General features: G+C 36.9%; 1 protein-coding gene across 31 annotated transcripts in view; it reads left to right on the forward strand.

Annotated features, from left to right (window-relative positions):
* The window catches only part of EPB41L2 (erythrocyte membrane protein band 4.1 like 2), a 225,463-nt gene that overhangs the window by 103,638 nt on the left and 108,333 nt on the right, over positions 1-13,492 (forward strand). For all 31 annotated transcript variants that reach the window (XM_021666542.2, XM_012458328.2, XM_012458331.2 and 28 more), the window contains exons 2-3: positions 3,113-3,597; positions 4,270-4,482. In XM_021666542.2, the coding sequence (XP_021522217.1) occupies positions 3,127-3,597; positions 4,270-4,482 (684 nt within the window). In that variant the 5' untranslated portion in view covers positions 3,113-3,126. The remainder of the gene's footprint in view (positions 1-3,112; positions 3,598-4,269; positions 4,483-13,492) is intronic.

Consider the following 13,492-nt stretch of genomic DNA (forward strand, 5'->3'; position numbering starts at 1 on the left):
TAGACCATCGTCTTCTCAGGTCTGGATCAATCAGAGAGTGGATCAACCCAATCTCCTGGATCTCTTTCTGCTTCAGTTTTTTTGTTTCATCCTACACTTTACAGCCAGGTTGGGCTAAGTGAAATGGGATTCTTATGACTTTTCTCCTCTACTTCAAGTACTTATGTGACTTCTCATTGCTTTTCAAATAATCCCCACATTGCCTTTAAAATGACACACAAAATCTTTCATGTTCTGGCTTCTGCCTTCCTTTCCTACTTTATTAATAGTTCAGCTTCTGCCTGTCCTTTCTTCACTCCTAAGCCCCCACTTCACTTGTACAGTGGATTATTGTTCTGTGCCTGTGGTTTCCTTTTTTTTATGAGGAATGTTCTCATGTTTCCACCCAACTCCCTATGCCTGACACATACCTTCCATTCTGGCTATTTTGTCTGAATAATGAGTACTCATTAAAAAAAATAAACTCGGCCGGGCGCGGTGGCTCAAGCCTGTAATCCCAGCACTTTGGGAGGCCGAGACGGGTGGATCACGAGGTCAAGAGATCGAGACCGTTCTGGTCAACATGGTGAAACCCCGTCTCTACTAATACAAAAAAAAATTAGCTGGGCATGGTGGCGCGTGCCTGTAATCCCAGCTACTCAGGAGGCTGAGGCAGGAGAATTGCCTGAACCCAGGAGGCGGAGGTTGCGGTGAGCCGTGATCGCGCCATTGCACTCCAGCCTGGGTAACGAGCGAAACTTCGCCTCAAAAAAAAAAAAATAAAATAAAAAAAAAATAAACTCAAATGTCAACTTCTGCAGAAATGCCTTCGTGGTGACCCTCTTCTCCTAACCTGGGTTAAATATAAATCGTTTGCCTTTTTTTTTTTTTTTAAGACAGGGTCTCACTCTGTTGCCCAGGCTGGAGTGCAGTGGCACAACTTTGGCTCACTGCAACCTCTGCCTCCCAGGTTCAAGTGATTCTCCTGCCTCAGCCTCCTGAGCAGCTGGGATTAGAGGAATGTACCACCATGCTTGGCTAATTTTTGTATTTTTAGTAGAGATGTTGTTTTACTATGTTGGCCAGGCTACTCTTGAACTCCTGACCTTGAGATCCTCCCTCCTCGGCCTCCCTAAGTGCCGGGATTACAGGCGTGAGTCACTGCACCCAGCCTAGTCCTGTGCTTTTTATGCAACATGGTATTGACTTAATGTATGCTTATTTGTAGCCCTCACTCCGTTAGCTCCTCAAGGTTGTCTTTATTCATGTGCCCATGACTTACCACATCATAAAAGGCATTAAATATAGGCTAATTGACTTGATTGTTTTTGTGGTTGCATATTACATGTGAATAACATTTTAAAGTTATTTTTTATTGAGAAAATTTACATATCACAAAATTTACCCCTTTAAAGTATATAAGCCAGTGGTTTTGGATATTCATAAGGTTGCCAGGGAACGAGGGGTCATGAAGAGTGACTACTAATGGGCACAGGATTTCTTTTTGGAGGGTTGAAAGTGCTCTAGAATTAGTGGTGATGGTCACACAACCTTGTGAATATTCTCAAAATCAGTAACCGTATGCTTTAAGAGGGTGAAGTTTATGGTACATGAATTATGTCTTAATAAAGCTTTAAAACAGGTGTACTTTTTTTTACTTATTCAAGTTTGTACTACTTAAAAAGTTAACAAAAAAATTTTTTAAGGGACGGGGTCTCACTCTGTTTCTCAGGCTGGCCTCAGGCTCCTGGGCTCAAGCAGGTCTCTCACCTCAGTCTCCCAAGTAGCTGGGACTATAGGAATACGCCATCTCCATCTCTAAGTTTTTACTACTTTTGAAGTTACCTGGGACACCACCCGTTGTCCAGGGTGCCAGGACTCAGAGTGCTTATCATTGGCAAGGGAGTGGGGAGCAAATGTGATCACCTGTCTCTGCAGGCCCTGCTGTTGTTCTTTTCTTTTTCTTTGAGACACAGTCTTGCTCTGTTGCCAGGTTGAAGTGCAGTGGCATCATCTCTGCTCACTGCAATCTCTGACTCCCTGGTTCAGGGGATTCTTCTGCCTCAGCCTCCCGAGTAGCTGGGATTAAAGGCATGTACCACCACGGCCCGCTAATTTTTTTTGTATTTTTAGTAGAGACAGGGCTTCACCATTTTGGCCATGATGGTCTCAATCTCCTGATCTTGTGATCCACATGCCTTGGCCTCCCAAAGTGCTGGGATTACAGGTATGAGCCACTGCACGCCACCTGCTGTTGTTCTTTATATCAGTGTGCTGCAACACTTTAAAAGTCCCTCTTTGTTTATTTAAAATTTAGTTATTTTCAGAATTAATTTAAATTTTGTTGTAATTAGTTATGATAAGTGCAATCATTGGATACATTTTTTCACCTTATAATGTCTTCATTTGGTTTAGATTATGGACCTTAGATATTTTTCTTATATATACAAAGACAAGTGTGATGAAGGTTAAGTGGATGGAGGTTCAGAGTTTTGATAAGAATTTGAGTACCTTTCCCAGAAGATTAACTTTTGCATTGCAACAGTGATGTTGAATTACGGGATTTAATATTGAAACGCAGAATAATACATTTTTGATCCAGATTTTACATTCTTGCTGTTACACACCCTACATTTAAAATTGGTTTTTCTAATACCTAGCGTTTTGATAGATTTTGGGTTTAATGTATGAAATTGTAGTGAAATATGTCTAATTGCTTTCTAATGCTGTTGATAACATTTTCATGTTATAGAATAAAGAATACCAAGTACAGATAAAAGTGATTGTTCTTAAAAAATGGATTTAAAAAATCAATTATTGTTTATAACAAGTTGAAACCAAATAAAAGTAATCCCTGTTTCTTGAGTTCTTGATGATTTTTAGTTCTAGTTATATAGAACTTAGAACACACAATTCTATTGTGATGCTAGTTTTGGGTTGGTGATTCTGATAGAGAATTCTAAGTCACAGCAACAGTCTCCATTTTGTCTGTGCTTTTGAATCTTCTTTCTTGATGTGCGTTCCCTGTCACCTGTTACTCCCCTTCCCATCTTTCCTTCCATGCCCCTGGCAATGAAACTAAATCTGAGAGAACTTGTAAAATAACATTTTGTGATTTTTGTTTTGATTACAGCATAAGTTGTGACCATGACTACTGAAGTAGGCTCTGTATCTGAAGTGAAGAAGGACTCTGGCCAGTTAGGGGCAGATGCAACCAAGCAGAAACCTAAAGAAGCAGCAGAAAATCAACAGAATCAGTCATCCGATCCAGAGGAGGAAAAAGGTTCCCAGCCATCCACTGCAGCCGAAAGCCAAAGTAGTCTACGCCGCCAGAAGAGAGAGAAGGAAGCCTCTGAGAGCAGGGGTATTTCTCGGTTCATACCGCCATGGCTTAAGAAGCAAAAGTCATATACCTTAGTAGTGGCCAAAGATGGAGGTGATAAAAAAGAGCCTACCCAAGCTGTTGTTGAAGAACAGGTCTTAGATAAAGAAGAACCCCTTCTGGAAGAACAGAGACAGGCTAAGGGTGATGCTGAGGAAATGGCTCAGAAGAAACAACAAGAAATTAAGGTTGAAGTCAAGGAAGAAAAACCTTCAGTGAGCAAAGCAGAGATGCAGGTATGTTTGGGAATAATTGCCTGGAAATGAAAACCTGGTAGCGTAACCACCTAACAGAAAGGATTTGTTTGTTTTAGATCATTTCCAGATTTCTTGTATTGAGATACTGCTTTGGTTTAATGTATCTGGAATGGGGCTTAGATTGGTCTGCCATAGCCTTCCCCTGTTATTCCTTCGAAAAAAGTCCACTATATATGCAAATTACTAAAAACTTCATGTCTGTACCTGTTAAGATGAGGCAGATGCTCTGAGCCCTGCCGTCTCTTTTTTAAACAGAATGCTCTTTTATGCCTGTTTAAGTTTTCAGTGGACAATAAGTAGTAGATCTGTATGTGTGCATTTTGGTTGCCTAACAAAGCCTAAGTTTTGCCATGGTATAAGATTTTAATTGGAAATGTTATTATTTGAGATGATATTTAAATTGTAGTTGTTGGGATGTAGTTTCTTTTATTCATTTAATGCCAAATAACCAATTTGACACAATGAGAATTTTGGCAATGAAAAGAGGATAAGGGGAAATACCGTTTCTATCAGAATTTTCAAGTCTTTAAAAACTGAGAGTTACAGTGTTTAAAGTGATGATTCCAATTCTTAGGAAAGCTTTTCCTTTTACTATGTTGTCATCTGCAAGTTGATTGTCTATAGTATGGATTTAATTTCTTTTCTTAACAGCCTACTGAACAAGTAAGTAAGGAGAGAGAAGAGAAGGTAAAGGAAACACAGGAAGACAAATTAGAAGGAGAAGCAGCAAAAAGGGAGACCAAGGAAGTGCAGACCAATGAGCTAAAAGCAGAGAAGGCATTTCAAAAAGTCGCCAAGAAGACCAAAACTGTCCAGTGTAAAGTGACCCTCTTAGATGGCACCGAATACAGCTGTGACCTGGAGGTGAGATAGGGAGCTGAGTGAGAGCTATCTTGATGTGGGATTGTGGCATGGCATGATGAATAGATTTTTGTGTTAGTAAGTTTCTGTAAGCCAGTTCATTACAGTTTTGCACTAAAAAAAGTACATAGAATGTCACAAACAATATTTCATGACCTGAGGAGGCAGGATGCTGTTCTGCCAGACTGCACTAGTCCTGTGTACTGGTTGGTGTGTATTCTGAATGGGTGTTAGATATTTGGAATATTGCTTTTGGCTAGAAGATGTTTTTCTTGAGGAAAAATGATGGCACTAGGCTGACATTTCAAAATAAAGAAGTTTCAGCAGTAAACTTAACCCCAAGTGTTTTATCCTGACACAGGTAATGGCTTAAAATCTAATTTATTTAGTTTCATTTAATTTAAAAAAACCTATGATTTGAAAAACATGCAATTCATTAGCACTGATACTGACAGAAGTCAGTTTAATCTTTTAATGCATCTAGTACCTCATAATTTTATGTCAATCAGAAGAGTTTGTTGCTTTCCACAAATTATTTACGTAACATATACTAATAGCTAATGTATACTGAAGAACTGTGTGAAGTGCTTTGAATGGATTATCTTGTTTAGTACTTAGAAGAATCAGTAAAAGGTAGATATTATCATTGCTATTCTCAGTGCTGCATATTACAATGGGGAACTTAAGGCTTAGAGAAGTTAAATTCCTTGCCCAAAGTTTCATAGCTGGTTAGTGGTTGAACAAGGATTCCAACCGCTACAGTCTGGTTCTAGAGCTCATGAACCTGACCACAGAACTAACTATGCAGTTTGATCCGGTACATGTGGGACCTATCTTGCCTGTTTCTTTGGTGTTCTCATCTATTAAATATTGAACACATTTCCCCTTGATTCCTTGCATTCTTATTAAAAAGAGAAGTTACTTTGCAATAACAATGAAAGAATTCAGCTTTGTAAAGACATTTAATGTCTATCTAGTTGAACAGTAGTGTATTCTATATTTGAATGTATATTATATTGCACAGTGCTGAGGGTACTAAGATGAATAATTCTTGATTCTTGCTCTTGGTATTAGTTACTTAGAATTTTATTTTACTCATTTTAGTTCTAATTTTCCTGATATTTCAATTGTTTAAACAAAAGGAGTAGCAAAAATGGATTAAAAATCCTTGTCTTAGTTTTTGCTGTTCTAACAAAATACCTTCAACTGGTCAATTTAAAAACAACATAAATTTGTTGCCCACAGCTCTGGAGGCTGGGAAGTCCCAGATCAAGGCACCAGAATACTTGATGTCTGGTGAGGGGCTTGCCCTCTGCCTCCAAGATGCCACCTCATTTCTGTATCTTCATATGGTGGAAGGGGCAAGTGCTGTGTCCTTACCCGATGGAAAGACAAGGCAGCTCCTTTCAACCTCAGTTACAAGGGCACTAATCCCATTCATGAAGGCAGAGTGATTAAGTCACTTCCTAAAGATACCACCTCTTAATGCCACCACAATAGGTGAATTTTGGAGGGATACATACAGACCATAGCAATCTTTAAAGCTTTCTTTTCTTCTGCTGCTCTTTTTAACACTTCTTTTTGTCCTTTGCTGAGACTCCCTTTCTATCCCAGGGATAGAGAGAGAGAGGTCTTAGGGATAGGAGTGAGAGACCATAAAGAAAGGGGCAGAGTGGTTTTCTGAACTTGACTCAATTACATTATATTTGATTGCATGTCTTTTGTTTTTCCTACCTATCCTAGAAGTTAGGGGATGTAGATTTTTGAGAACCAACTCAATGTTATGTGACCTTGAGTCATTTACTCAACCTCCGTGGACCTCAGTTTCATCTATAGAATATAGGATTACTTAGATCATCTAGAATGCCCTTTCACTGCTAATGTCCTTTACATCAATAAACCACAAGACTGACTATGTACTTTATGGTTTAAATCTATTTTTGTTCTCTATCTTTCTAAAAAAGTCAAATAAAACATTTAAAAACTGCAAAAATATAGAAATAATAGAGGAGACAGTTGTGTATCCACCACAAAAATTTCAGTTGTTACCATTTTGCCATGTGATTTAGATCTTTAACAAAATAAAACATTAAAGACATTGCTAAAGTCTCATTCCCATCTTTTCCTTCTTGCCCTCCATGTATCTTTTTATGATTTATAAATCTATTCATCTTAATTGTTGTATAGTATTTCTTTGACTAAACCAGTTTATTTCCCTCCTGAGTCACAGTTTCTTTATATACTATAAGAAATAGTTCTTAAGTGAATATGACAAGACCTGTTTTCTTGTTTACTTGTGTAAGAGTTTCTTCAGGGTAGGCACCTAGTAATGGAATTGTTAGATTGATGGAATCCAGTTTTACTTCTTTAGTTTCCCCACATATTGCCAATGTGATTGTGCCAATTTACATTCCAATCAGCAACCATTATGTTTGATTTTACCACAGTCATTAGCGATTCTTTTTATCAGACTTACTAATTTGGGCCAATCATATGTATGTGAAATAGCTTCTCAGTATTTTGACTTGGATTTGTTTGATCACTGTCAGCTTTCACTAGGTTATGCTTCAGTAGCAAAAACACCTCCAAGTCTTCACGACTTTTAATAAAAATGGTTTATTTCTTGCTATGTTACATGTGCTTGGTGGGTTTGTTATGGTTCTTTTCTACATCATCGTTATTTCTGATCAAGACTGAAAGAATAGCCTCTACCTGGGACATGCTGGTTTTATGATAAAAGGAAAAGAAAACACAGCAGAACCACACTACGGTTTTTGAATCTTCTGCTTGGAAGTGGTGTATATTACTTTAACTCAACATTTCATTGGCCAGTCAAGTCACGTGGTCAAAGGTGATAACGATATAGTGGGCAAGTAGGATCCTCTCATGGGAAGGATACCTAAAACCACAAAAACAGTACTACAGTTTATATTAGGCTGGTGCAAAAGTAATTGCAGTTCTTGCTACTAAAAGTAATGAGGTTGACTGGGCATTGGGGCTCATGTCTGTAATCTTAGCACTTTGGGAGGCTGAGGTGGGCAGATCACCTCTGGTCAGGGGTTCAAGATCAGCCTGGCCAACATGGCAAAACCTCATCTTTACCAAAAAAACAAAAAGTAGCTGGGCTTGGTGGCAGGCACCTGTAATCCCAGCTACTCGGGAGGCTGAGAATCGCTTGAATTCAGGAGGTGGAGGTTACAGTGAGCCCAGATCACACCACTGCACTCTAGCCTGGGCAACAGAGTGAAACTCTGTCTCAAAAAAAAAAAAAAAAGTAATGAGGCTGAATATCTTTTTATGTTTTATTATGTTCTTTTTAGGTTTATATTATTACTTTGAAATTTTAAAAAATAAATATTATTTCTCAGATCAAGGACTTTCTCCCCTAGTTTCTAAGACTTACTCATGGGTAGGTGGTGAATTTTATAAAATGTTTTTTTTTTTTTTTTTTTTTTGCATCAACTAAGAGGCTCATGTATTTTTTTAATCTGCTAATAATGTAATCTACATTAACATTTTCTACTGTTAAGCCACCTGAATTTCTAATGTAAACTTGGTAGATTCTGCATTTATTTTGTATTTTTTTTTATTTAGGACTTTTGCATGTATTACCTTTAATTTTCTTTTATCAAATTGTCTTCATCAGATTTTGTTATCTGGGTTGTATTCTATCCTCATAAAGTTGCTTCCCTTTTAACCATTTTTTAGAAAAGCTGGGATAAATTAGTGATTATCTCTTTTTTGGTGATCTGGTAGAACTTGCCTTTAAAACTGTCTTGGCTAGTAGCCTTTTTGAGAGAGGAGTGGAGGTGGAAGGTAGTTTCTGTTGCTTTTTAAATCATTGATATAATTTTTTATACTTACGATTTTTTTCCCCAAGTTGATTACAGAAGTTAATATTTTTGGTAGAGATTGTCCATTTTATTGACATGAAGATTTTCATAGTATTCTTCCCTTACGCATTTGATTTTTTATTTCATATTTCTAGTGTTGTTTGCCTTTTAAAAATTATTCTTAATATCAATTTACATATATATATTTCAAAGGAAACAACTTGGTTTTATCATTTCTATTGTAGCTTTCCTATTTTGTAACATTTCATCTCATTTGCTGTTTTTCTTTGGGATAACTGTTCTAATTTCTTGAGTTTAACACATAAAAAGTTGCTTTCATGGTTCTAATTTTCCCTTGAAGTACTTCTTGGGAAATTTATCATATAAATTTGAAATATAGTTGACCCTTGAACAAAGTAGAAGTTAGGGGTACCAGCCTCCTGCACAGTTGAAATTTTGCATATAACTCTTGACTGCCCCCACAGGTGACTACTAATAATCAACCTCCTATTGCCTGGAGCCTTTCCGACATAAACAGTCAACACAATTTTGTGTGTTATATGTATTATGTACTGTATTCTTAAAGTAAGGTAGAGAAAAGATGTTATTAAAAAATTATAAGGAGAGAAAATATACTTACTATTCATTAAGTGGAAGTGGATTATTATAAAGGTCTCCATTCTAATGGTCTTCATATTGCCTGAGGAGGAGGAGGAGGGATTGGTCTCGCTGTTTTGGCAGAGGTGGAAGAAAATCTAGGTATAAGTGGACCCATGCAGTTCAAACCTGTGTTGTTCAAGAGTCAACTATATAGTGCTTTTATTACTTTGGGTCTTTTCTTCTCTCTCTCTCTGTGTCTCTCTCTCTCTCTTCCTCCCCCCACTTCCCTCTCTCTCTCTCCTCTCTGCCTTCTGTCTTTCTCTCTGTCTCTCTCTCTCTCTGTCTTTCTGTTTCTCTCTTTCTCCCCCCTACTACTACTACTACTACTACTACTACTACTACTACTACTACTTCTTTTCTCTCCTCTCTCTCTCTCTCCCTCTCTCTCTCTCTCTCCCTCCCTCCCTCGACAAGGTCTCTCTCTCTTGCCAGGCTGGAGTGCAGTGGCAGTCCTTCTTCTTGCCTCAGCTTCCAGAATGTCTGGGGCTACAGATATGTACCACCATGCTCAGCTCATTTTGAAATTTCTTTTGTACAGATAATGGGGTCTTTCTTTGTTGCTCAGGCAGGTCTCAAAATACTGGGCTCAAGTGATTCTCCCTCCTTGGCCTTCCAAGGTGCTGGGATTACAGGCATGTGTCACTGTCTGGCCCCATTATGTATCATTTTTGACCACTGGATTTTTTTTGTAGGTGTGTAAGAGAGGTTTGTTCAAGCCTTTCCTTGTAATTGTTGATTTGATAATTCCTCTTGGTATTCCTGTAAATTTATGCTTTATAAAATTTGAGGCTAGATTATTAGATGCTTATGTGTACAGAATTATATATTCTTGGATAGCCTTTTTTTACCATCATATAATACCTTGAAATTTATTTCATTTGATATTTATGTTATTATACTAGCTTTAGTTTGGTTAGAATTTGTCAGGACTATCTTCTGCCTTTTGTCTTTTTTTTTTTCTTTTAAACATTGTATCCTTATGTCTTTGAGCTGACTTCTTTTTAATCACATTTGAGAACTATGTCTTTTAACTGGTGAATTTAGACCATTTTATAGTATTACTGAGATAAATGACTATTTTGTCATCTAATTTTGGGTTGTCTATTTTTCTTTGTTTACTTGAATTTTCTTTTTTCCCTTTTACTGCTGCTCTTTTAGAAATTGAGTATATTACAGACACACTTGAGTTAATAAAGTCTAATTTTAATCACTATGCCTACTCCCCTCTTTCCCCATCCTATTAAGTATGCATTTCATAGATCTCTGATTTCGTTTTAGAATGATACAAATACAGAACAATTTCTTAATCTGTGTAACTAGTCCTTCTTCTATGATTCTTTTATCTGTAGGGAATCAACTTACTGTGTTGCCTGAAGAAGAATTGAGATAGTATCCAAAGCGAAAAGCAGTAGTTTAGTCTTCTAATTCACCAAGATTTAAATTGGGTGGGAAAGCATAGGAGTCTTTATTTTTATGACTATATTAATCTATAGTCAGTGTCTTTTCATTTAATAGATGATTACTTAATATTGCCATTATAAGAATGAACTTTGGAGGAGAGTAAATGGGGAAATAAGCTTAAAAACAGCATTTGTGTTGAGCAATCCTTTCCTTTTGAGTTCATAGCAAAATGGAGTTTGAATAGACTTCAGTGATGTCCCACAGCAGGTTTTTTGTACCAGCAGTTCACTTGAATTCTAAGCTGTGACTTTATATCTCAACATAGGCTGTAATTCATCAATATCCTAATAACTATTATAAGAATGCAGAAATTATGAATTATATTCCCCATTTTAATGAATTTTCCTTTTATACAAGTTTTCCTATTATTTTGGTTTTCCTGTTGCTTGCTTAGTATCATTAGTTTGGGTCTGTTACTCATCAGACCTGCTCTTATTTCCTCCTTAGGAGTGGAGCCCAGAGTACACCCATCATGGGGTTGATCAGGCTCATGTTTCCCAGTTCCAGTTTTGACCTTAGGCAGATTGGATGATATGCTGATGCTGCTTATCTGTGCTTCTGTAGCTGTACACAGGAAATCACCGTCTAAGGACTATTTGGGGAAGTAGTTGTGGGAAACTGTAGCTGTTAATGAACTTTTGAGCACTCAAGAAAGGAGAATAGAATATGGGAAAGAAATACTTGCATTCGGTTTGAGAGAATAGGTTTGTTTCCATCTGTTTACTCTCAGCAAAGATTGTGTTTCTTCATGGCTCTTCAGAGAACTGTAGTGATTGTCTTCTTTTTCTTTCTATATATACATGTGTCTAATTTTCAATTAAGCCTTGATATAAAATGCCCACTGAAGAAGCCCTAATTGTCTTCACTTAAGGTGCTTACAACAATAAAAGCCACTTAAAGCATGGGCTGTGCAGGAAGTCGTGAGGAGACAGCTTGGCTTATAGGGATCTTACAGAGTAGGGTGAAGTTCTAAAAGGCCTCAAATGCCAGGATGAGAAGGTTAAAACTGATAGAGCAAAAAGGAGCTGGTGAGTAATGGACCAGAGGTTGTAAAGTCATTGTTATACAGGACCTAGCAAAGTTAAGAGTGCTGTTTAGATTTTGAAACATTGTAGCTAGCTACATGGCTGCAGTAATTTAGAGGGGGCTTCTTTATTCACTGCATTGCTTATGGTGCTCATCGGTGGTCTTCATAGATAATGGTTTTATGTGGTGCGATTAGAACATTGAGTATGTTAGGCACTTGCCTGTTCGTATTACCTGTCAGTACCTTTGGTCAACAAAAGTACCTCCTTTAAACCATTTAATGTAAATGCTGCTATATTAATGGAATAATTATTTTAAAATCAGAAACATAATTAGGGGTGTTTTTGTTTGGCATCCTAACATCTCTGCTTCCTACATTACTCACTATATATAGATATAATCAATATATTCTGTATAATATATAACATGTTATATATTTATATGTATTATATACATAAATATATATATATCCCCATATATCTGTTCATATCCCTTTTTCTCCCTTCATCCCCTACTTTTTATGGCTTCCTGTTTCCACATTATTTTTCTTGTGGGCTATCAGCCTGTTCTTTCTCTCCTGAACTTCAGGAATTAAAAACAACTGCCCAAGGAACCAATACAGCACTGTTTTTAAAAACAAATAGTCATTTTTGAAATCTAAGTTCTTTTAAGGAAAGAGGACATTTGCTAATACTAAGTGACTAAAAAATGTTTATGCCACATAGAATTTCCTGGATTCCCCAAAGTTGCAAATAATAAATGAGCATATACATTGGATAACAGTGTGTTTTTAGAGGATGATTATATTTAAGTTAAAAAAAAATTATGGAAATGGCCTAACTTTACTGTTATCTTTGGCTTATGTAACGATAGGTTTATTGCTAAGTGATGTGTTAATTTTGGCCTGAGTTCTGGGCTCTCTTTGTACCTTTGTTCCACATCTTTGTGGTACGTATTTTTTAATTGTTGTCACTGAAAATTACAATTTACAGTCTATACTAATTTATCATCTATTGGTAGTAAACTGAGATTTCAAATATTTTTTGAAAAAACTTTGAAGATTTTTTAATGTAGAAACTTTATAATTTGATTTTTTGAAATGTTAATTGTTATCTCATTGAGATATTTAAATGGTATGTGCCAAACTCCTTTGGTTCCAGAGTTAAATTGTAAAGAATTTTAGGGTGTCTCTTGGATTCTGCATGTTTGCTTCAGGGACTTGACTCTAGCACTCTTTATGATATTGCTGCTAAGGGCTTTTACATACTGGATGTGTTAAAACAGTGGAGCTCTTTCCTCTAAGAGGGGGAAAAAGAAACAATAAGGTTTAGTTGAAGCCATGGATATAAAGTCAGGAGATCTATGTTTACTTTATCTTGGGGGAGTCACTTCCCCTCTTCTGTTCTCAGATTGCAAAGAGAATGAAAATACTGGCTTCCTCTGTTTCTAGAATTGAGCTGGTTTTACTACAACTGTTAGTCTGTATGTGTGTTTTAAAGTTTGCAAATAAGTGTGAAAGTTCCTGCAAGACTTTGGAAGCCTGAGTGAATGTGCATTCTGAGTTAGAGTTGCTCACATTTTCCTCTGGCATCTGAAAGTTGTTCCCACATGTTGATTTTGTCTGAGAATTGAGGGCATTGTTTCTGCCCACACAGGAATGTCAGTGCCATTTTTTCTTAGTTAAGAATAAGGCTAACAGAATGTAGACGGTCTTCACCAGTGTTCTGATGATAAAAAGTGTTTATCAGAAAGCAGAATGTGTCAAGGTCTTTCTGCCTTTCTTGTGTTGAGTTCTGGTCTCAGAAATCCAATTTGCTGTCATAACTTTGAGTGTGTTTTATTTGCTTACTTGTTTGTCGTTCTCTTTTCACCTATCTACATACTTGTACTCTGTAAGATTCCATAAGATAGTGGCAGCTTTATATGTCATTTTGGGAATAATTTAACGGGCATGTATTATGTGCAATTTAAAATTCCAGTGACATGGGTCCAGGTGGAATGTCTATCTTTTTAGCTTAAAAAAGGAGTTAGGG

This window comes from Aotus nancymaae, unplaced genomic scaffold (assembly GCF_030222135.1).
Source record: "Aotus nancymaae isolate 86718 unplaced genomic scaffold, 86718_ANA_hifiasm-v0.15.2.pri h1tg000040l, whole genome shotgun sequence".
Classification (NCBI taxonomy): Eukaryota; Metazoa; Chordata; class Mammalia; order Primates; family Aotidae; genus Aotus; species Aotus nancymaae.